We start from the raw sequence: 24,986 nt of genomic DNA on the forward strand, positions 1-24,986 counted from the left end.
CGAGGGTGACTTTTTCAGCACATTTTGGGTGCTGAAAAACTAGACTTATACTCGAGTATATACAGTATGCAATATGTGGGTGCAAAAAAATTACGAACAGAAGTAGTCCCCTGATGCATCGTTTGAGCAATGAACAGTTTCCTTCAGTGACCTGCCACCAAATTTTTTACTGATTTGTTGATGGAGCCATAGCTCCAAGGTGCATCAATTAACAACCCCATACAGGGCCCTCTAACTTGCATATGAATGAATAACCTGCAACATAGGGGGAATGCAGAAGAATTGGATGCTTTTCATACCTTCTTTGTACTTTGCCTTATCTTTAATAAATGAGGATGGTTATGTTTAGTGGAATATTTTAGGGCATATGTACTAGTACTTCCTCTCCCACAATGCACCTGCACCCACTTCCACAAAAAACATTAGCCACCTCAGGTATTATGCTGCCATGGAAAGCTGAACTTTATTGCAACGTGGTGAAAGAAAAGTTTTAATGTTGTCTGAACAGACATTTCTTAAATCTTATTTAAGGTATTAGGATCAGCTAGTAGAGCACAATATCCTTTGGCAACCCCTGAATTATTTGTTCCTGGAAATAAGGATTACATTTTAACCATTATCCAGAAACCCGTTATCTAAAAAGTTCCAAATTACAGGAAGACCATCTCCCATAGACTCCATTATAAGCAAATAATTCTAATTTTGAAATATGGTTTCCTTTTTCTCTATAATAATAAAACAGTACCTTGTATTTTATCTCAACTAATAATTGATCCTTACTGGAGATAATTGTATTTGGTTTAATTAATGCTTAAATGATTTTTTAGTAGACTTAGGGGCACATTTACTAACCCACGAATCCGAATTGGAAAAATTCCGATTGGAAAACGAAAATTTTGCGACTTTTTCGTATTTTTTCGTCGCCTTTACGACTTTTCGGAAATTGTCGTGACTTTTTCGTAACCATTACGACTTGTGCGAAAAAACGTGAGTTTTTCGTAGCCATTACGATTCGCTCGTAAAAAGTCGCGACTTTTAGCACAAGTTTTAACGCTACGAAAAAATCGCAACATTTTGCGCAACTTTTGGAATGGCTACGAAAAAGTCGCAACAATTTTCCGAAAAATCGCAAAATACTGATCATTACGAAAAAACCGCAATCGGACGCATTCGGCCCGTTCGTGGGGTAGTAAATGTGCCCCTTAAAGTATGGAGATCCAAATTACAGAAAGATTCCTTATCTGGAAAACCATGGGTCCCCAGCATTCTGGATAACAGGTCACATACCTATATTTTTAATGTCTGAAAAATCCTTCAAATAATTAAGTATGTTAAGTGCACAAAGTACCGTAGGTCCCCCTATAAATTAGTTTTGCATCTTCTCCTGAGGTGATATGCAGCTTCCCAGCAGTAACAAAGGCAAGATGCTGGGTACTGAAGTTCATAAACAGAAAAAAGCAGTGAACCTCTCATCAAACATCTAAAACTCACCATCCTAAACTAGCAAGTCCTGTGATGGCTGAAGTATTAGGTTGGTAAACTGTGCTTCCACTAGAGGGACTAGAGACAGGTCACATGACCCGGTTAATTTGCTGAAGTGATGCTTCTGTCTTTTTGGCGGGAAACTTATACTTGTAACCTCCTCAGTCAGGATCCGAGGCATGGGCATCCACAAATTGTCCTGAACTGATTCACTATTTCAAGTCTGCTGTCTGTAGGTATGTAGATACTGCTGTTTTGATCTCAGTGTAAGTCCCGGTACAGCTGAACACAGATTGGATAGGCTGGAAGGATTCACCCTGCAGCTTATCCAATCCCTGTAATGCTGTACCAGGACTTAAACTGAGTGGAAGACAAGCAATATCTGCAAACAGCAGGTTTGGAATAAGGTACTTGTGATTTGGTTCATTATCAGTGAAAGCTCCTGATTTGTAATCTTCTAATGTTTGTGTACTTGACTGAGTATGAGTGTCTGATGAAGCACAGCCCATGCACACTGACAGAACCTGCGCTCTATATATTTTCCTGTGTGTTGTGAGGTATAATCAGTAGAATTGGCACTGTATCTATCCAGCCATAGGTTCTAGGGCACCAGGTTTGCCAGGTATTCTGGACTATTTTACACAGAGCTAGCCTTATCTTTTTATGTTACCACATGGATACAATTTACATTGACATTGAATTGAAACTATTCTGAGGCATTATGTATTAGGCTGGCGCTACATTGTATGTGTTTCAATTAATTCCTGCACCATTTGACTGTGAAACAAACAGTATATAGTATATAGCTGTAATAAGCCCCACAAACCAAAAAATCACGCTTCACCTATGCCTGCACATCTACAAGAGCTCCCAGCACCACTACTGTGTAAGGAATCAAATGTCTCCTTCAAATGACACAGGATTTTTTTCTCCCTAATGCAGATGTATTACTTTTGATACTTTTACCTACTTGTCCCCTCCTGAAAGCTCAGCTGTTGTGTACATGTTTTTTTTTTATATCAAAACTATGCCATGTTTATATATTACATGGTATCCTATGGCCTATTATTTAATTGGCAACATTTATACTGATTGGTGTGATCTAACTTACCTATTGGATTTTTAGTCTAAAGGTCCCCATACACGGGCCGACTATAGCTGCCGATTCGACCGATACGACTGATATCTTGCCTGAAATTGGCCAGATCTCGATCGGCCAGGTTAGAAAATCCAGTCAGATCGGGGACCGCATCGGCTCGTTGATGCGGTCCCCAAACCGACTGCCCCATAACCACAAATGTAATCCAATTCGGATAATTTTTTTTTTAAGTTACTTGCTACCCGATATCGCCCACCCGTAGGTGGGGATATCGGGTGAAGATCCGCTCGCTTGGCGACATCGCCAAGCAAGCGGATCTGTGTATGGGCACCTTAAGTCGTTTTCCTGCAGAGAGAGATTATAAATACATTATGTAGAGTACATTAATAAATGGGAATAAATCAATTTTCCACTGGCAATTTCAAGCACTGGACATTTTATGCAAATGTTTTAAAATCATATGATTGATTATAGAGAAATTCAGGATTCTCAGGATATTCATTAAATATGTAAATGCTGGAGCACCCCTGTCAGGTAATTATTGCTTGGAAACATCAAGGTTCACCTGTCCATCAAGGTCCACCAAGGTGCAGGACAGAACCATATTAGTAAATGGGGCGTTGATTTCAACTGTTTAGCCTTCTGCCTCTAACCTGGCAAATCATTCATATTCTATTGCCCTCAGAATGCCCTGAGTGAGTTCCTGTGATCCTGTGTTTGGGGAGGGTCAGAATCTCCAGGTAATCATGTTTGGATGGGCTGAGTTATTAACATTTTAAGAAAATTAAATTGTGACATTTAGAAATAAATTAAAAATAAGACAGTGAAAGTGTGTTTTACAAGGGAGTCAAAGTCACATATAGCAACTTTTGCACCTGGGCCCATGCCCCATAGTTAAGCCACTGTATCTATGGCAACATAAAGCCAAGCAGATGTAAAAAAAAAAAAAAAAAAAAAGTACAGGTATAGGACCCATTATCCAGAATGCTCGGAACCAATGGTATTCTGGATATGGGTTTTTTCCGTAATTTGGATCTCCATACGTTAAGGCTATTAAAAAAATCAATAAAACATTAATTAAACCCAATATGATTGTTTTGCATCCAATAAGGATTCTTTATAGCTTAGTTGGGACCCGTTACAAGGTACTGTTTTATTACTAAAAAGAAAAAAGAAATCAGTTTCAAAATTCGGAAATAATTGATTAAAATGGAGTCTATGGGAGACGGGCTTTCCGTAATTCAGAGCTTTCTGGATAACGTGTTTCCGGATAAGGGATTCCATACCTGTACTATTTTTTGTTTACATTTTTTACATTCAGTAAGCTCCAGAAGTGTTTCAATAGGAAATCCAAGATACCAATATTTTGGATAAAAATCTATAGGAATTATTTATGTCCCAGATAGTATAGATGCATACATAGATGTGCATAGTTACACACATACACATTTCTACATGCATATGTGCTGTGAATGCCAGGAGAAGAACAGCATTACATCCATTTAGAGCTCATGTGTATGTACCTTACAAGAAGTTGCAAACTACATTAATAGTGCATTAATACTAGTTCATTACAATACTAAATTGTCTACTTCATACAGTGCTTTGCATGAAAAATGTTTTTTCTTTAGGTGGCAGAATCATTAACTGCTGTCATGAAATCAATGGAGGATCAGGTTGTTGAAGAAGACGTAGGATTTCATGATGAGGTACACAAAATAAGATGAATAAGTTAAATTATACAATCTAAAAGGACCAAAAAATATTTATTTTACTTTACATTCTAGTTTTCATATAGTGTACAAATCTTTCAACCAGTAGTCCTGTTATGGGACATTTACCACAAGTACCACAAGCAGTGTGAAGGCTTTTGGCATATGGGGCAAGTTTCAGAGGCATTTTCCTAGCAGCTAAAATTACCCCCTTAGGCTAAAGCCAGATGAGGCGTAGGGCAGATATTTTTTGCACCTGAATGAATGAGATACGCTCGGGTGCAGGCACATGTAGCCAATATACGCATGAAAACGCGAGATAATGCAAAGTCTTGCGTTTTTATGCGTATTTACGCTACTTGTGCCTGCACCCGAGCGTATCTCATTCATTCAGGTGCAGGCACAAGTAGGAGGCGTAGGGCAGAATTTTCAGCAATCGCTTTACCGCTTGCCGAAAATATCTGCCCTACGCCTTGTCTGGTATTAGCCTAAATTCCTCCTACTGATTTGAATGTAAAACACCTGAAAGCAGCAGTGCTAACTGAATCCGAATTTGCACGCAGTGAAATTTCCCCCCCACCTAACATTTAACCCTTTGAATGCTAATTAGCATATGCTAATTAGGTTTTGGATTCGGTTCCGCCAGGGCCATGGATTCAGCCGAAAGCGAACCGTGCCTAAAAAGGAATCCTGGATTCAGTGCATCTCTAATTATTATAGCCATAACTAACCTGCATACTCCTTGCTTTTCTTATAGTCATTTTTATGTGGCATATTTAAGAGATGGAACTGAAAATAATTTTGTATAGCATTGCTCTGGTTCAGAAAATATTGCTAATTATTCTGCATTACAGAAAAAAAAATTGCAGAACATTAAAATATTTTCTTATTTTAAATAGATAAAAAACATATGATAAAGATCAGAACATCAAAGAACATGAGATCAAATGGGCAAAGTCTGGTTCTAAATAGTTTGTCTTTATTTTTATTTCAGGAGTCATTTTTCCACGATATTGAGATGTTACAGAAGCAAGGAATTGTATGTATATGTTATGCGTTTTTATTTTTAGTTTGCTTGTAATGAAAAGGGAAATTGTCTGTTGAAATATTGGAGCCTATTAAAAGTCACAGAATAATAGCTTGAGGATATGCTCTGAAAAAATTGCATTGACTAGCACGCTACTTAACCTGGCAAAACGGTTGTAGTGAAAGGATTATAATAATATACTAACACTAATAATAATGTATAATAGTTTATTTTTATTCAATTGTGTACAGTCTAAAGCTCTGGTAATATATAAATACATTTATACTTATGTGTGGAAGTTTAGATGTTTATGCACCTTTTCTAAATAAAGCCCTACAAAATAAGCTGATGCCAAAAAGGGGGGTTACTTTCCCTTTAACAGGGTCAGTGCGTAGTTTTGACAGATGGATAAAGGCAGCTTTTTAAAAAAAAATATCCTCTTTTTCATCATGGTGTAACCTCTATTTCGGCACAATAACTGCCTTCCTGAACTCTCACCAAGAATGGGACTTTGCTAAGTGGAAGAGTAAAGTACTGCTATACAGAAGCGGCACCTTGTCTTTACAAAAATAAAGACAGAGAGTACCAAAGGTTCTTTCAACAGCAAAACAGAAAAAAGTTTATTGAACATTCACAGGGTTTTCTCACACATGATTCCTCTGAGGAAGTGGTACAGGCAACATCACATGTAGAGTGTAATATAGGCTGACACTCCCCTGAGGACAGACTTGGCACTTCACTTCTGCGACAGACGGTAGTGGCCTAGATAATCTCAGGGAATTCCTCTATCCCAACTGCCTATCCACTGGGATCCCTACACTACAGGCAATATGGCCTGGGGGAAATACCTGCAAAACTGCCACCCCTATCCAACTGCTCTCTCTAGATCAACCCTTACATTTCTAGAGTGTACTGATATGGGAGCAATACCTGCCACTATGAAATGCACCATTCCTGGGGCCCTGTTTCCCAACTTTAATTGGACCCGTGCCCAGGCTCCCAGCAACATACCGCCCAACTGTCCCGCTTTCTGCGGGACAGTCCCGGTTTTGGCAGCGCGTCCCGCTGTCCCGGATAGTTCCATAAATGTCCCGCATTTCCGTAATGCGGGACATTCATGGAACTATCCCGACAGCGGGACGCGCTGGCTGCACGTTAGTCCTCCTCTTCAGCGTCTCCTCTATATGCGGCTCCTTCGGCGGAGCCAGGCCTTTTATAAGGTTGCGCCCGTGCGTATTGACGTCACACGAACGCACGGGCGCAACCTTATAAAAGGCCTGGCTCCGCCGAACAAGGAGCCGCATATAGAGGAGACGCTGAAGAGGAGGACTAACGTGCAGCCAGCAGCATGTATGGAGGCTCTGTATGGGGGCACCTGTGTATGGGAGGGCTACTCTGTATGGGGGCACCTGTGTATGGGGGGGCTACTCTGTATGGGGGGCACATGTGTATGGGGGGGCTACTCTGTATGGGGGCACCTATGTATGGGGGGGCTACTCTGTATGGGGGCACCTGTGTATGGGGGGGGATACTCTGTATGGGGGGGCACCTGTGTATGGGGGGGCACCTGTGTGTGGGGGGGATACTCTGTATATGGGGGGCACCTGTGTATGGGGGGGATACTCTGTATGGGGGGGCACCTGTGTATGGGGGGGATACTCTGTATGGGGGGGGCACCTGTGTATGGGGGGGGCACCTGTGTATGGGGGGGGCTACTCTGTATGGGGGGGCTACTCTGTATGGGGGGGCTACTCTGTATGGGGGGCACCTGTGTATGGCGGGGCTAATGTGTGGGGGGGCACCTGTGTATGGGGGGGGCAAAACTGGTACATAGTTATAACTCACGTATAACTTAGGTAGTACAGTATGAGGGTATAGCACATTTGCGTCTGATCCCGCCATTTCAACTATATAAAAGGAGTATTTTTTTTTTTTTAAAGGGTGTGGTAATTGGGGCGTGGCCACAAAAGGGGGCATGGTCAAAAAAATCTTTTTGTCCCTCTTTTCATTTTTCGAATGTTGGGAGGTATGCAGCAACATTTACCATGTTTCCGGGGTGGAACAAAATAGGAAGCACTCCTTTCCCAGAACTATATCAAAGTGAGGCAGGAAGTGGTCACCCTACCTGCTACCAAATAGCACACATTTGTAAATTAATTTCACATTCCCTTCTTCCCAGCAACAAAGGGAACTAAACCTGTAAGGATTTAAAGCCATATGGGCTATTAACCCTATGGATCCTTACATTCTTTTAACTTTACATCTGTTCCTATTTTCTGTGATTAAATAAAAGTAAATATGATGGCATTTTTGTGTGTTATATTGTTTTTGAGAACTGCATAAGGGCAAAGTCATCACAAAAATGCTTTTACTTTTTTATGATTCGTATTTAAGGAAGTCATAATTCTAGGATTGCCTGGAATTACATATTCAGTGTAATGTGGAAAACGCATTTTAAAAAAAATGTGTTTATTATTTTAAAAGAAACAAAAGAGAGAACTAGAATCCATGTCCATCCTGAAAACAAGGGATGGGTATCATGGGTGCCAGGGACCCCTTGCCACCTCTGGGGTGTCTTCACAAGGCTAAGGGGCACATTTACTAATCCACGAATCCGAATGGGAAAAATTCGGATTGGAAACGAACATTTTGCGACTTTTCCGTATTTTTTGCGATTTTTTTGTCGCCGTTACGACTTGCGCTAATTGGCGCAACTTTTTCGTAGCCGTTCCGATTTGCTCGTATATTGTCGCGACTTTTTCGTATTGAGTGCTCATAAACGGCGGGTAAACCTTTCAGACTTTGCATGATTTTGGAAGCCTCCCATATGACTCAATGGCACTCTGCAGCTCCAACCCGGCCCAAGGAAAGTCTCCCATAGGGCTCAATGGCACTCTGCAGCTCCAACCTGGCCCAAGGAAAGTCTCCCATAGGGCTCAATGGCACTCTGCAGCTCCAACCTGGCCCAAGGAAAGTCTCCCATAGGGCTCAATGGCACTCTGCAGCTCCAACCTGGCCCAAGGAAAGTCTCCCATAGGGCTCAATGGCACTTTGTAGCTCCAACCCGGCCCAAGGAAAGTCTCCCATAGGGCTCAATGGCACTCTGCAGCTCCAACCCGGCCCAAGGAAAGTCTCCCATAGGGCTCAATGGCACTCTGCAGCTCCAACCCGGCCCAAGGAAAGTCTCCCATAGGGCTCAATGGCACTCTGCAGCTCCAACCTGGCCCAAGGAAAGTCTCCCATAGGGCTCAATGGCACTCTGCAGCTCCAACCTGGCCCAAGGAATGTCTCCCATAGGACTCAATGGCACTCTGCAGCTCCAACCCGGCCCAAGGAAAGTCTCCCATAGGGCTCAATGGCACCCTGCAGCTCCAACCCGGCCCAAGGAAAGTCTCCCATAGGGCTCAATGGCACTCTGCAGCTCCAACCTGGCCCAAGGAAAGTCTCCCATAGGGCTCAATGGCACCCTGCAGCTCCAACCCGGCCCAAGGAAAGTCTCCCATAGGGCTCAATGGCACTCTGCAGCTCCAACCTGGTCCAAGGAAAGTCTCCCATAGGGCTCAATGGCACTCTGCAGCTCCAACCTGGCCCAAGGAAAGCCTCCCATAGGGCTCAATGGCACTCTGCAGCTCCAACCTGGCCCAAGGAAAGTCACGATACTGAAGCTTGAATTAATAATTATGAAAAAAACGCATTTGGACAGTTTTCGGATGTTCGTGGATTAGTAAATCTGCCCCTGAGTGTAAAGCCATCACAAATTTGGTTTTGCTATTCTTTAACACAGTTGTAAGTAACATTTTATTTAAGGTAGTCATCATTCTAGGTTTTCCTGGAATTACATATTCTGTGTAATAGGCATTTAAAAAAAAATAGTTTATTGTTTTAGAAAGAAAAAAAGGAATTGAGACAAAGAAGTCATGCAAAGTGAGGTCATTATTTCAGTCTCAACCCTTTCTCCTTGTAGATTGTAAGCTCTTTTGGGCAGGGCTCACTTCACCTCTTGTATCGGTTATTGATTGCTTTATATGTTACTCTGTATGTCCAATGTATGAAACCCACTTATTGTACAGCGCTGCGGAATATGTTGGCGCTTTATAAATAAATGTTAATAATAATAATAATTATTATTATTTAATTAAAATATAAAGCGTGGGAAAGGTTTTGCAGTACAGTACAGCATAGGGGGTTCTATACCATTGAGAAAGGAGCTTGTGATTTCTGTAAATTCCTGGATCTTACAACATGGAGAGAAAGTGTCCATTTAGTTTTGAATGACAGACTTGGGTCAGCATATAAATGTTAAAAGACATTTGTATGTATATAGTATTGCTTATACTGGGGAAGGGGGGGGGGTGAGAATCCCATAGGATCTTCACTGGTGTAGGGGTTTAGAGACTGTGGCCATGGACTTCTGTGTAGGTATGGAAACGCATTATTAACTACTTAATGTAATGTGTTTCCCTTTAATATGTAAAAAGAAACATCTTTATTCAACAGAATGTGGCAGACATAAAGAAGCTGAAGTCTGTAGGAATCTGCACAATCAAAGGAATACAGATGACCACTAGAAAAGCCTTGTGCAACATTAAGGGCCTTTCTGAAGCAAAAGTGGAAAAAATAAAAGAGGCAGCGAATAAAGTAATTGTAAGTTTCCAAGCATCAGCCTGTTACACATTATTCTATTTATTAAAAAAAGTACAGATTTCTGTTCCTATAGCATTAAACAGCACACATTACTATATGTATATCAAGTTACATCCAACTTTACAATTATAGTAAGATGTCAGCTGTTTACTAAAGGCCAGTAACAGATATCAGGGTTGATTCACTAAAGTGCAATTAAACGAGTGCTATTTATAGCATGCGTTAAAAATGTTATCGCGTCTTATTTTTTGTGTCTTAACGCACAATTCACTAAAAGGATATTTGCGTTAATTTATACGGGATGCTGTTTGCATTATTTAAGTCTCGAAGACTATTTTCGTGCGGTATTTGACACATTGCGCTACTTTTCGCACGTGCACTACTTATCACGCGCACACCATATTAGCCATACACACTATTACGTTTGTAAAACGACTTTTTTTTTAAAATGACCATTTCCTTGCAAACCGGAGGATGCATCACTCTAGGGCCAACACAGACTTGAATAAATCCCACTGCAAAGTCCTTATTGTGTTGCCAAAAGCTCATGAACTGTACTTTTCTATAATTACCGCCTGCCCCAAGTAGGTGTTAATTTTTGCACAGACTAATGCGATATTTAGTGAAGTTTTTGTGAATCATGCATTAGTATTATTTCTGTGCAAGAATTAACGCAATGCGGTAAAATTCACGCATTTGGTTGCGCACTATTTAATGCAGGCGATATGCAACTTAACGCATGCGATAATACTTTAGCAAATTGCACGTTTTTTTATGTCACTTTTAACGCAAAAAATCATGCGATAAGCATTATCGCACTTTAGTGAATCAACCCTATCTTGTTAAAGGGGTGGTTAAAATATAGTTAACTTTTAGTATGGTCAATAGGAGGGCCAATTGTAAGCAACTTTTCAATTGGTCTTAATTATTTATATTTCATAGTTTTTTAGTTATTTGACTTCTTCATCTGACTTTTTACTACTTTCAAGTGGTCACTGACCTCAGCAGCCAAAAAATTATTGCTGTGTAAGGCTACATTTTTATTGTTACTGTTACTTTTTGTTACTTTTTTTTTTTATTCAGGTCCTCTTCTATTCTTAATTTACCAGTCTCGCATTCATACCAATACCTGGTTGCTAAGGTATTTTGAACCTTAGAAACCAGATAACTGCTGAAATTCCTAACTGGAGAGTTGCTGAACAAAAAGTGAAATAAAAAAAAAACACATACTAAAAAATGAAGACCAATTGCAAATTGTCTTGGAATATTACTGTCTACATCATACAAAAAGTTAACTCAAAGGAGAATAACCGCTTTAATCCCTCCAAATTTCTATAATGTCAATTACTGGCACACACACACACAATCTATCAAAGAATCTAATAATGATGAAACTAAATAAATAAAATTAAGTATTACATAGCTCATTAATTTGGACAGGTAACTGACAAATTAAAGATACATACGCATGAACTATAATTAGAGCCCTTTTCTGGCATTGATTTTTTAATTTCTTTAATAAATACATAATAGAAGGTTATACAATTTGTTGCTAAATCCTTTGGTGGAGAGGGCAATATTTGTCTGGACTTTTGAAGCAATGTAGAGGAGCATTCACATAGGTTATTATACTAACTTAGAAAAACTGGCAAATAACTAGTCACTAGTTAAAAATGCAAATGCAAAACGAAAGTGGATGTAAAACTGAGTGGGTATTGATGGTATTCAGTCCATACATACTCCTTAGAAGCTTGCATTCTGCCCTGCTTGCTCTGATATGAGCTGCACTTGTCGACACAAGGGAACGCTGAAACTACCAGCAGTGTGGACCTGGAGGCAACTCCAGTGTTAATGGTTTGCAACCACAGAAGCAACAAGCCAAGTGAATTAGTCACTAATACCATTAGGGATGCTAAACACTGGACAAATGTAGTAAAAGAACAGTGTTCCACTATTTGCATGTGATTTCACAGTAGTGTAACTCCTTTTATTATATTTAAAAGCTATATTTAAAAACCCTTGAGCTGCACCTCCAATATTCATTATATACAAATCATATTGTAAGCACAGTAGGTTCTTGTTACACCTGCTTCCCAATATTCAGCACAAAACATGCAGTGTTCCAAGTCACATCAGCTCTCTAGAATCCTACATTATGCTGAATATTGGACAGTGGGTGTAACCAGAACCTACGGGCCCTAAATCAGCCTTGATCTACCCAATCCATTTCACCTATCAGCTATTCTCAAGCCACTACATGAGAACAGTTAGAATAATGAAACAGAATGTGCAATTGGTTACTATGGGTTACTGTACTGACTGGCCAAATCAATAGGTGACCTTTAGGTGTATGGCCAGCTTAAAAAATATCCATAGAATATGGAAGACTCATTTCTCAGCTATTAGAATTCTCATTTTCCTCAGTATTTTTTATTTTTCGCAATGCAAAAAAAAAAATAGAGGGAAAAATGTGAACACAAGTATACTTTAAAATATTTTTTTTAAAAAACGTCAAAATTCATTAAAGGAAAAGAAAACAGCAAGTGGCTAGAAGTCAGTTTTCATTATTTTTCTATTCCCAGTTTAATAAAACATTCAAGATTTTGTGCTTCGCTGAAAATGAATGGAACAATGTGATTTTGGTTTGTGTGTGAATTGTTTCCCTGCAAAAAACACAACCACCACTATTCTGTTGTGTTATTTCTTTAAATAAGCTGGTGCTTGAGGAAAAAGTCTTGCTGGTTTCGTCGTTTTGAAGACTAGTTGCAAATACCACTACTTGATCATATTTATACTAATGAACTACTCCATTTAACATCCCATGAAAAGTGAAACAGGTCAGTGATTTATAAAGGGTAAGGGCAAATTTAAATGGTGGTCAAGGTGTTAGATAGTGATTATTTCTTCACCTTTCTTAGGAAAAATAAAGTTGTCTCAGCGAAAACAATCAGGTTATATTTCAACATCTTTCATTTACACCATGTAAAAATGTTATCCTGGAAATCCCATTTGTGTAAATGGTTTTGCAATATGATTATGTTTTGACTATAACTGTCGAATTCTAAAACACTCTGTTAATGTGATATGCCTTCTTTTATAGGAACCAGGTTTTCTCACTGCTTTTGAATACAGTGCAAAGAGAAGGATGGTGTTCCACATATCAACTGGAAGCCAGGAATTTGAGTAATTCTCTTTTATAAGTTAAAGTTGAATAAATCTACCCATGCATAGTAAGACAGCAGTTGGACAGCTGTTATACATCTCATTGCTGAATGAACTGTTTGCTTTGTGTAGTCGTTTACTATAAATGTAGTTTCTTGCTGAGCTTGCTGATTTTATTGTTGAGCCTACATCCTAAAAAAACCTATTTGCTTCTCCAGCAAATTACTAGGAGGAGGGATAGAAAGCATGGCAATAACAGAGACATTTGGAGGTATTTACTAATTCTGTAAAATATTGATATTAACAAAAATGTTTTCCTCTACATATATTACCTTATCATTTTAAGTGTTGTTTGCTTGAAGATCTGAAGTTTAAAAATACACATCATGATGTTTTTTCCTTTCCAAGAATTTAGGACTGGAAAAACTCAGCTGGCACATACATTGTGTGGTATGTATTTTCTTCAAATAAGTGTAGTGTTACCAGTGGTAAATGATTCATACACATTTTTCATACCACTTCTTAAGAACAGTGTAAAATGCAAAAGCTGTTGGTTATTAGTACAAGTATGGGATCCTTTATCCAGAAACACATTATCAGAAAGCTCCAAATTATGGAAAGGCCATCTCCTATGGACTCCATTTTAATTAATTGTATCCCAACTTAGATATAATCAATTCTTATTTGAGGCAAAACCATCCTATATGGCTTAATTAATATATAAGAGATTGTTTAGTAGACTTAAGGTATGGAGATCGGAAAAAGGTTGGAAAAAATGTGCATGAATAATGTAAGGTTGTAATTATACGATATGAATTATTGCTGAAATGTTTGTTTATGAAAATGTTTAAATTTGATGTAATGTGGAATGTGTGCCACTAAGATGGCAGTAAGGGCAATCATATTAAATAAGGATAGAAATGTAAAGGCCATTCAAGTTCTTTACAAAACTTATTTGTACCTGGCAAACCCAAACCCCTGCTTGCAACAACCACCTTTCGCATTTTGCCTGGCCATCAGCAACTCTGGAGCCACTAGATTTTAAACCATGAACATCCAGTACCTCCCACAGGGGCAAGCAGGGGAGTCAAACATATACTGCAGGAAAGGAGCTGGTAATAACAGAGTGGGGCCTAATCAGAAAGGCTGGGTCAGAACCAGCCGTAGAGTCCATTGAGATAAACTCAAAGTCAGGAACAAACTGCGGTCTTGAATCCTTTTTTAGGGTTAAAGCTATTAGAACAAAGTAAAATCCTTAAACATGTAAACTCTGGTAACCTGAGTGCCAACTGCACATGTTAAGTTCCCCTTCTTTCTGTACTACTGTAACATCCTGCCTGGATCTGAACCAGTGACCTGTAGGTTACTATGCAGTTTGTTTTCTCTCAGCACTATATAAGCACACTGCTAAGAGTTTGGTTCAATCCATTGGTATCCTTTCATTTTCAAGTAGGCATGATTTGTTAAAATTAGGCACCTTTGATAAAAATGAAAACAATGTATAGGACTTGTGTTGAAACTACAATCTCTGCATTTCTAATGGTGACACAATTTTATTTGTGCAAATTACATTTTTACAATTCGTTTCTATAGGAACTTCTAGCAGATTGAAAAATCTGTTTCCTTATGCATGTTTTATAACTTACATCAGTCCTGGTGCCACCAGAAAGAAATGAAAATCTTGCATGCGTGTTTAAATTCAGTATAGATGTAGCTTTAGGCTAATTTAATTTAATTCAATATATATTCAAGCCAAAGCTTAGTGCAGCACAGAACAGACTGAGGCACACAGATTGGCTTGGTTGGACAAGAAAAGCCCTACACATATTAGTAACTAAGTGGTTTCTATACAACTTCTCAGTATTTTTGTAACTGAGGGCTCACTTACAAAAGAAAGGCATTCCTTTCCTAAATGCTAGGCATCCTGATGAAATACCAAGTGTTTAAGGTGGCCCACCAGTAAAAAAAATTAGGAATGCCCTGGTTTAGTGCAAGAATTAACAAAAACTTTATTTTTTGATTAAAAAAGAAATAGATAGAAAGCATTTCCAGCACCAGCCCTATTTATTGCATGCTTGTTATCATAGTGTTGTCATAGTGGTAACTACTCTGGTCAACTTCAAACCCAGCAAAAAGGCAGCTCTGATTAAGTTTGGCACTAACACCCTTTTGGGTCCTGGGATATCTGCATTTTCCACCTACAGCTGACCTGGCAGGCAGTATGGTCAAAAATATCTGAACTGACAAACAAACCTGGCAATGTATGGCCATATTTATTAGCAGCCACAGACCAGCAGGGGAAGGGTATGGAGAGACAAAAAACTGGTCAAATAAAGAGCTGCTCATGTAGTGAGCTATGAGTTAATCTCTTGCAGTTCCAATTATTTGGGCAGTCAGCCTAAATGCTGGAAGGTAGCCATGCACATATGTGGCCAGTGGTACGATATAAGCCTGGCTGGTGGTCAGAAAGAACATCTTTTTAACTAGAAACCCAAAACCCATTGTAGATATAGAGATCATTTGGTAAATGTAGGGCAGGATTTAAAGTCCAAATAAATAGACACAATCCACAGTTTTTTGCTCTTTGTGCAGTGCCCAGTGATGCCTGCCTTTATCAGTGCTGTATTCACGAGGGACGGGCAGAGGGAAGTACGTAGTTGTTCCCCCACCATCCCCAAACTTGCAGATCATTCAGAAACACAAGTTAGGATGTAACGGTTGTCGCAGACTGCTACAGAGTCCTGTACTTAATGCCTTAAAATGTACTTAAAGACGGGGTTGTTTATCACTGAATTTCCAGTCTGGAGTTAGGTGCAGAGCACAGCAAAACCCCTAGCAGCTGGTTTAAAATTAGCACTAGGGGGCATGCTCAGTGGCTTTTCTGGGGCTGCTGCCACCCCCCCTTACCTGCTCCACGCTTACCTCTCCCACATCAGAGTGGGTCCCGGAAAAACAGAAATTCAGCTCTTAAAGTTATCAGCAAAGCCAGAACTAGGGGTAGGCAGAAGAGGCACCTCACTACTCACTTAAACTGTAAGCTTAATATCCCTTCCTTCAATTATAATGTGTTTTGGAACATAATATTACAGAATCTAATATCACATATAAATCTATGAATATATTGTTTATATGTTTATTCTTTAATATGTTAAAACAATTACTTTAATCTTATATGTGCTTTCTTATTCATAGTTACAGCTCAACTACCTGGACCAAATGGATATACAGGAGGGAAAATAATCTTCATTGATACAGAAAACACATTGTATCCTTCTAATATAGTGTGTTATTGTTTTTGTGTGCATTTTTTAAAAACTATATGGCACAGTTAATGGGTTAAAAGTGTCAAACTGGGCCTGCTAGACCCCAACAAAAAACTTGATATTTAGGGCCCACTTAAAGAACTAGTAGATGTAAATGTACCAAATGTTATTGTTGTCACAAGATAGGGCTCATTTATGAACAGAGCGTCAGTTTTTGTCATAATTCCCACGTAATAAGTTATCAGTAAACCACGTGAAATTGCATTACTGTGTTTTTATCAGATGCATGGCTTAATTGCCAGTGCTAGCATGCTAGCAATTTTTTCTATAGGCAGAAAATGCAAATTTTAAAGCAGTGGGAACCCTAGAATTACTGCCACCCTCGGGGTGGCAGTAGCTCCTGAGATTCCTGTCTTCATAGATTGATGTGCACAATTTATCAGAACAGACAGGGTGGGCAAAATTACATTTGGTAAAGACGCTTGTCTTTAGGCACAAGTACCATTAATGAATTGCATCAGTCTGCACAGTTATTGTATCTTTTTTTGTAAGGAGAGAGTGTAACAGAAAGCAATCTTCACAATTATAAACCACTGTCAATGGAACATCTTCACCATCCACTTGGTCTTTTAATCAGCTGGCTTGCACATGGTTTAGGAGTCAGAACCATGAGTGCCGAGAATGTAAACAGTAGCTTTTTGTTCAGCACCTCTCCAGTTTGGAATTTCAGCAGCTATCTGGTTGCTAGGGTCTTGTTTACTTTAGCAACCAGGGAGGGGTTTGAAGGACAGACTGGAATAGAAATAGGGAGGGCCTAAATAAAAAGATAAGGAATACAAAGTAATAATAACAATAAAATTGTATGCTCATAGAGCAAGTTTTTTTGCTGTCGGGGTTAGTGACTACCATTTAAGAGCTTGAAAGATGTATATAATTCAAATACTATAAAAAAAAAATGAAGACCAATTGCAGAATTGCTAGGAATAGAACATTCTATAACATACTAAAAGTTAACTGAAAGGTGATGTACGCTAATTAAAATGTTTACATAATGCATGAAATAGCTTTCTCAGAATTAATTTGGTTCTGTTACTTTAATTCCTTGATTGCTAGCCGTTTTTCAGTCTCTTACAGTAGTGTTTTTATCTGTTGTGGTTTGAGTTCTCTGTATCAAGAAGCTACTTCACAGTTGTCCGAATTTCCTTACTTGGAAAACCGGGCAGACAGTTTTGACCCTGACAGCCCCTTTGAAAAACTGTCTGGGTTAAACTGGAGAAGTGGCACCCCTAACCTGGAGAGAAATTGCTGAAAATTTACTATAGAAATTTTGCCCAGCTAAAAGAAGTACATTTTCACCAATGCAAAGATAATGTTTGCCAGTCTGAAGTTAATTCAGCAAAATTTGTCTGGCTCAACTTTTAGTATATTGCTGATGTCATGGTGAATTTTCATTTTTGGTGATAATATGCTAAATTTCAACTTTTGCCCTTTAGAAAAAATGTCCCTTAATGATCATTTAGCAAGTACTTGTGCCCCAAGGTAAGCTGCGCAGTGCTTCTTGCGCCAGATTGAGCAAGAAGAGTCAAAGGCACAGAGTCATGGTATGTTGCACAGGTTACAAAACTACAAAGTTATCTAGGCATCACAATTTGATTGAACAACTGTACTTAGAAATCATAGTTTTGAGCAAAGTAGCAAGAGAGATTATATAAATGGAATAACAAAAACAGTTTATACATATATAGGAATATCATTATCCACAACTTTCTGTTTAAGCAATTCTTATTTGATTTCCCTTTCTCTGTAATAATAGAATGGTACATTTTACTTCATAATAACTAAAATAGCACAAATCCTTTTTTTTTATTTTTACATTTTTTGTAGCATTCTTAAAGAATCATGCTCCAAACATCCCCATATCTGAAACACCCCCAGTATACCAGATAAAGGTTCCTGTATATAGAATGCACTGCAAATATTTTGTATATTATTTTCATTTATCAAAGGGATTCTGTCTGATTTTTATTTTATAGTTTAAATTATTAAATGTCACCATGTACAATGCAATAATTCATTCTACCATTTAAAAATTTTTCTTGAACCAATAAATGTATTTTTTTAGCTGTAATATTAGTGTATAGGTAGCTAACCCAGGTCATTGTGCCTGATTCTGAGCTTTCAGACAGAGCCATCACTTCACAATGGAACTGCTTTCAGATAAACTATTGGTTCTCCTACTTGAGAAGTCGACTTGGATGAACCCGACTTGGAGTTTTACTATTGAGTGTTGTTCTTGTATATACTACTATGTGGGTCATGGGACCATTTTTAGCAATACAGGTGTTAGGGAGCAGTTAACTTGCTACCTTCTCATTGTTCCACTGATCTGCTTACAGTGCAGTAGAATGACTTAAGTTTATCAAAGCACAAGTCACATGGTTGAGGGCACCTGAGAATCTAAAAATATGTCTAGCCCCATGTCAAATTTCAAAATTAATCGTAAAAAAAAATCTGTTTGCTCTTTCGAAAAAATGAATTCAGTGCAAGATTCTGCTGGAGGAGCGTTATTAATGTATTTTGTAAAAAATGTGTTTTCCCATGACAGAATCCCTTTAAGTAAAATCTGTCTAAAATTGTTTTAAACAAAATATAAGCAATGTTTACATTAGCACTAGGGCATAATTTTACAATTGAGTTGAACATTTTTTTTCCCAAATGAACAGGAAAAAAATGACCAATAATTACGTGTTATTACTTTCTTAACAACCTTACATAAAGCCGCCCAGATCGGCTGCATGACATAGCTGATCGATTCAGTGTAGACCACGATGCAGTTTTGGACAATGTTTTATATGCCCGGGCATATACCAGTAAGTAACAATTTATAAACTATTTTGCGACCTAGCAAAAGCAGCCAGGGTGGGACTAGACCAGCGGGATCCTGGGAAGTAAATATATAATGGTATTTATGGATAGGTGTATTTTATATGTCGTATTGCAATTAACTAATATTATGTATGTTTTCAGGTGAGCATCAAATGGAGCTCTTAGATTACGTAGCAGCTAAATTTCATGAAGAGCCTGGCATTTTTAAGCTTTTGGTAAATATTACTACCAATATTTTGTCACTTTAGATAATAATACAGGGACAGGAAATGTTCACACTCATATTAACTGTCATTCCCTGGTCACATTCATTAGGTCACCATTCTTAAAGGAATACTGTCATGGGAAAACATGTTTTTTCCAAAACACATAAGTTAATAGAGCTTCTCCAGCAGAATCCTACATTGAAATCAAATTTTGAAAAACAAAAACAGATATTTTTATATTTCATTTTAGAATTTCACACTGGGCTAGCCATATTCTTCATTTCTCAGGGTGCTACAGCCATGTGAACTGTGTTCTGAAAAACTTCAGTCACATTTTACTGCTGTGCTGCAAGTTGAAGTGATATCACCCCCTCCCAGCAGCCGATCAGCATAACAATGGGAAGGCAGCAAGATAGCAGCTCCCAGTAGATATCAGAATAGCACTCAATAGTAAGAGCTAAGTCCAGCATGAGACTTCTCCAGTTAGGGTGAAGCCACATGGAGCTACTTAGTAGCAGCTACTTGTCACGGCTACTAAATGTCTGTAATATCTAGTATAAGTAAATCTAAAGCAACATGCTAAGTAATCATTGAAAACTTTTCACTACTCATTCGAGCAGCAACTCTGTAACATTAGTCGTCCGCAATAGCAAAGATTTATCGCTAGCCACTGCCCTAAAGGTGAAGACACATGGAGCTACTTTACCAAAATAGACAATGCTTTTATCATTCACTGATATTTGTCTTGACGTATTTTAGCAGAGGCAATTCTCAGTATGTATTTAGAAACCCCTAAAATACATATCGCTGTAATCTGTTCCTTCAAAAAGTATAAATAAATAACATTTTATATGCTAAAATCCAGCTGCAAAATAGTTCTTCTCTTTTTGCATCATTTGAAATCCTGGCAGGGGAGGATGAACTAAAATATTGATGTTATAAATTGTAACAACTTCTGTGATGTTCCTTTCCTTATTGACATCACGTGTGCAGAGAATTGTGGGATTTGGAGGATGCAGGCTGAAGGAAGTCTGAGTACAGTCAACTACTCTTACATTTTATTTGAGTCTCAAAGTAGTCAGCCAGATCAGCAGGAAAACAGGGGGGCAGGCTTAGATAACTGTTCCAAACCACATTATTACATTGAAAATCATGAGAAGGCTGCATTTTTTTACTTTTCAAAAAGCAAAAGTTGTGTTTGGATGAGTTCCCCTTTAAAATGAATGTACAATTTTTTGACAGGCTCATACAGGGACAAAGTGTACCTTACAACCTCTGTGACATATGTAGATTTATATGCAACCCCTAATAGGGCCTTGGAGCAACATGAAACCTGTGCAGACTGACAGTTTGCTACTCAGAGAATGTTGTTTGTATTAATATTGAATGCAATATAATGTATTGTGTATGAGGTTCTTGTGTTATACCTCTCCTTAGATCATTGATTCCATCATGGCTCTATTCAGAGTAGATTTCAGTGGTCGAGGAGAGCTGGCTGAACGGCAGCAGAAACTAGCTCAGATGCTGTCCAGGCTTCAGAAAATTTCTGAAGGCAAGTTTAAAACAAAGTGAAAGTAAATATTAAAAACTATATTGTAGTATAACAGTGTATTAACAAAGGGTTCCTGGTGGCCTGCCACCTCTGTTTATATACAACCCACTTGCTAGCAGTGCCAGTTGGTGGAATGGATGGCTTCAGCTAACACAATTATCTTCTTTGTATTTTTAACCCAAATTGGCCACTTGTCCTACCTATCACTTATGCAATATTGCTGCTTTCAAACAATGTGATTGACATGTGCAGTGTGAAGATAACTAGGACCTGATAGGCATGGTTCATCTTTAGCCAGCTAAAGCTCTAGTAGAATATTACTCAGGACCTACCTATTTCACCAGTAGACCAAGTTCATTATGTGCAGTTATGCCCAAGATTTTTGATCTCCTTGCCCTGTAATGAATGTGAGCACAGTGCTTGCAATTTCAAGGCAGTTTGCTTTCTGTCTTGATGTACTGGGGAACTAGTGGCCTCTGGCCTCTTTATTAGTTGCTATGTTCTTAGGAGATTAAGCTGAAAGCACTAGTGCTAGTCGTTACTAGTGATTCTCAAATAGGACCAAGGGAGTTTCTGCCATGAGGCAAAGTGAAAATCTCGTGTCAGACAGCATTTTACCAGGGGGTGGCAAAAAGCCACTTATTGAACTTTACAAGCTGATTTTCTACTTTTTAACAAAAACATTTGCAATTGCACGGTCTGCACTAGGAATGCACCCCCACTTTCACCCTTTCCTAAGAGCAAGCAAGCAAGCCTCAGATAGCAGCAACACCAGAAATGGCCCTGAATGGGACTATGAATGCCCATTTCAGAGATTTGTCCTGTGTTTGGCCCATTCAGTGGCATAGCTGCCTGAACCCAACCCCTCAAAGGCCTTTCCTCAAGGCTTCCTCCCAATGTGCCTGTCCCTTTTTATGCACTCAGGTGTCAATAACTTTATACCATTGGGCCTATTCAAATATGAAGCAAGCAAGACACTCAATATTGGACCTGTATGACCTGTATGACAGGTGATTTATTCTATCAAGGTCCTAATAGGTTTTTTGTGTGTTCTTGATTTTTTTTAATTACAGAATATAATGTAGCTGTATTTGTCACAAATCAAATGACTGCTGACCCTGGAGCAACCATGACGTAAGTTCCCTCAAGTTATTTATCACTTCAAATGATAGCACAAAACAACAGAATAAACAAAAATTTCATATTTAGCCCCTTACAATAGATTTGTTGCAGGTTGTTATGTACAGTAAATATGTAAAACAGCATTTTTTTCACAGTACAGGTATGGGACCGTTATCCAGAATGCTTGGGACAGTGGGTTTTCTGGATAAGGGGTCCATAATTCAGATCTCCTACCTTAAGTCTACTAAAAAAATTATTTAAACATTAAATAAACCCAATAGAATTGTTTTTGATCCAATAAGGATCCATTATATCTTAGTTCAGCGCTGTCCAACTTCTGTGGTACCGAGGGGCAGAATTTTTCTGGCCAACATGGTAGAGGGCCGATAATGGAAGCCAGTTTGACCACTCCCCCTTTTTAAACCACACCCACTTAAAACCACACCCATGTTATCATAAGAGCTTTTAAGACTATACCCACATTAATTGTGGTAGGGCAGCAAAACCCCAAAATGGTTAGTGCTCACCCTTCATTCATATGTGAAAGAATTATATTATGTCATATTAAGACACAACCTTAAATCCCTATGCCTCCTCTTCCCCTGTGGATAGCACAGCAACCCCCAGCACATAATTACACATCTTAGGGACCATATAATGACTATTTTCAAATGCTAACAAACTCCCAGAACAAACCCCTGCCAGGTTCACCTCCCACAGGCAGCATAGGGCAGGTAGAGTATGGCACACACAGGCAGGGTAGGGCAGGAAGAGTATGGCACACACAGGCAGCATAGGGCAGGTAGAGTCCTGTCCTACCCTGCCTATGTGTGCCATACTCTCTCTGCCCTAGGCTGCCTGTGTATATATCTCTGAAATGTAATTAACATTTTTTTGTTAGGTTCCAGGCTGACCCTAAAAAACCTATAGGGGGCCATATTCTGGCACATGCTTCCACCACCAGAATAAGTTTAAGGAAAGGAAGAGGTGAACTGCGTATAGCTAAAATCTATGACAGGTAATTGCATTTTATAATATGCCAAATTAGTATTGTTAGACTGCAGCTGATGACAAACTGGAGGGTCTCTCTTGGCTGTTTACCCATGGCCATAAATGTCACTATAAAGAATGTTGCATTATTGCATAATAATGTATAAACACTGAGTGCTCTATATTTATTACTGCTTAAGAGAGTGGCAAGTCTCCCCAAGCCATACAGGGATTTCAGCAGTGATATTAATTGAAGCTCGCCTACCAACAACTTCTTTTCAAGACCCCACAATGTAAGCTGTGGCTAGACTACATAGGGTCTTGGCAGTGTGACCCTAATTTCAGCATACAGGATTTCACAAGCAATATACCACCCTAAAATATTTTGCTTGATTATGGCCCAAGCTCTATCTGCAAAGACACTTGAAAAAGGAATATTTGGGCTTTAAACACATCAGACGAATTAATACACAATCCTGCAGCTAACTCTGCATATGTAGCCTTGTATTGTTAATTGCTTTTAGTCCCGTTTTAATTAAAACCCAAAGTTGAGGTGCATTACAAGAAATGGCTTCTATATTATTTTATATTTAGGGATGGGCGAAATGATTCACGCGACAGTAAAAGGAATGACGCACGCGTTAAAAAGAACTACACATGCATCAAAAGCCATTGCGCGCGTCATAGAAAGTGACATCTGCGTCAAATTATGAGATGTGCGGCAAATTTTTCCACAGCGCGAATCATTTTGCCCATCCGGATTTATAATATTTGCCCTTTTGAGGTTAATCACAGCCTTTTTTGTATTGCTATCTGCCTAGAATGTGTATATGCTCACTATGATTTTTTGGTTTACTCTGGCTTTGACCCATACACAAAAAACAACAGGAACGTTAATTAGTTCCTTATAAAACCGGTCAATGTGAATGTGATAGGGACCTTAGACTCTAAGCTCCATTGGTGCAAGGTCACTACATAAATAAACGATTATAATAATTAAGCTGAAGAATTTTTATTTCCTTTATAGCCCAGAAATGCCAGAAAATGAAGCCACGTTTGCCATAACTTCTGGTGGTATTAATGATGCAAAGGAATAATTGTTGCGTGATCACCAATGCAGAAAAAAGAGACTTCATATTGTCAAATCTGCTTCTTCATAATAAAACTCTGCAATATAATAGAGAGGTTTCATAAAGTTCTGCTTTTTTCTTTTCCTGTTGGAGGTTAAAACTAGTTAGAAACATTGGTTATTTTAAATAGACACCATATGTCTGTATTAACATGAGCCCAATAAACAGGTATTTAGTTTCAGATGTAGTCTGCCTTTTGTTTTTCATTAAAAAAAACATATTTAAAGTTTTGTTGAATGTTGCACCAGTCTCTCTTTCCCCGGCCCCAACCACGCCGCACCTCCCGGCCCAACCGTGCCAGGGATGGGGGACTAGGGTACAGCAGACCCTGCGGTCTGGGCCCCCCTGTGACCATGGGGTCTGCTGTATATATAGTTACTCCACTGGTCTATGTCATACTAAAACTGAATTTAAAGGTGAAGAACCACTTAAAATCTGGACTCAGGATGCAGGCCACATGATCAAAAAAGATTCAACACAGGCTCTGGCATTTCAAATTTACAGGTATCAATCTCTACTTGGCACAACTACTTCATTTTCATATCCCTGATCCAATTGGCTGGCACAGTTCAGCTAACTGACTTAATTAATTGGCAGGAACTGTTAAGGAAGTGGCATGCCTGTGCAGAGGCAATCATTGGGGCACATTTACTAATCCACGAACGTCAGAAAAGCGTCCGAATGCGTTTTTTTCGTAATGATCGGTATTTT

At 38.9% G+C, this 24,986-nt stretch overlaps 1 protein-coding gene across 2 annotated transcripts; it reads left to right on the forward strand.

Moving 5' to 3' along the window:
* Positions 1-1,807: 1,807 nt before the first annotated feature.
* On the forward strand, positions 1,808-24,456 carry dmc1 (DNA meiotic recombinase 1). Of its 2 annotated transcripts, none has more exons than XM_018093651.2 (14): positions 1,808-1,889; positions 4,213-4,290; positions 5,288-5,332; positions 9,818-9,964; positions 13,065-13,147; positions 13,345-13,397; positions 13,535-13,576; positions 16,319-16,391; positions 19,168-19,259; positions 19,417-19,490; positions 20,919-21,033; positions 22,107-22,167; positions 23,057-23,173; positions 24,173-24,456. In XM_018093651.2, the coding sequence occupies exons 2-14, from the start codon at positions 4,237-4,239 to the stop codon at positions 24,240-24,242; spliced, it is 1,026 nt and encodes a 341-aa protein (XP_017949140.1). In that variant the 5' UTR covers positions 1,808-1,889; positions 4,213-4,236; the 3' UTR covers positions 24,243-24,456. The 2 variants fall into 2 exon arrangements, with proteins under 2 accessions (XP_017949140.1, XP_031756936.1); XM_031901076.1 differs by lacking the exon at positions 1,808-1,889 and adding an exon at positions 2,913-3,321.
* The last annotated feature ends 530 nt before the right edge of the window (positions 24,457-24,986 follow it).

Source organism: Xenopus tropicalis, chromosome 4, assembly GCF_000004195.4.
Source record: "Xenopus tropicalis strain Nigerian chromosome 4, UCB_Xtro_10.0, whole genome shotgun sequence".
In the NCBI taxonomy this organism is placed as follows: Eukaryota; Metazoa; Chordata; class Amphibia; order Anura; family Pipidae; genus Xenopus; species Xenopus tropicalis.

Bases quoted from the DNA above. Each gene is read 5' to 3' on its own strand.
- dmc1 (XM_018093651.2), top strand. From the start codon at position 4,237: ATGAAATCAATGGAGGATCAGGTTGTTGAAGAAGACGTAGGATTTCAT. The intron at 4,291-5,287 runs GTACACAAAATA...TTTTTATTTCAG, and splicing joins ACGTAGGATTTCATGATGAG to GAGTCATTTTTCCACGATAT. The intron at 9,965-13,064 runs GTAAGTTTCCAA...CTTCTTTTATAG, and splicing joins AGGCAGCGAATAAAGTAATT to GAACCAGGTTTTCTCACTGC.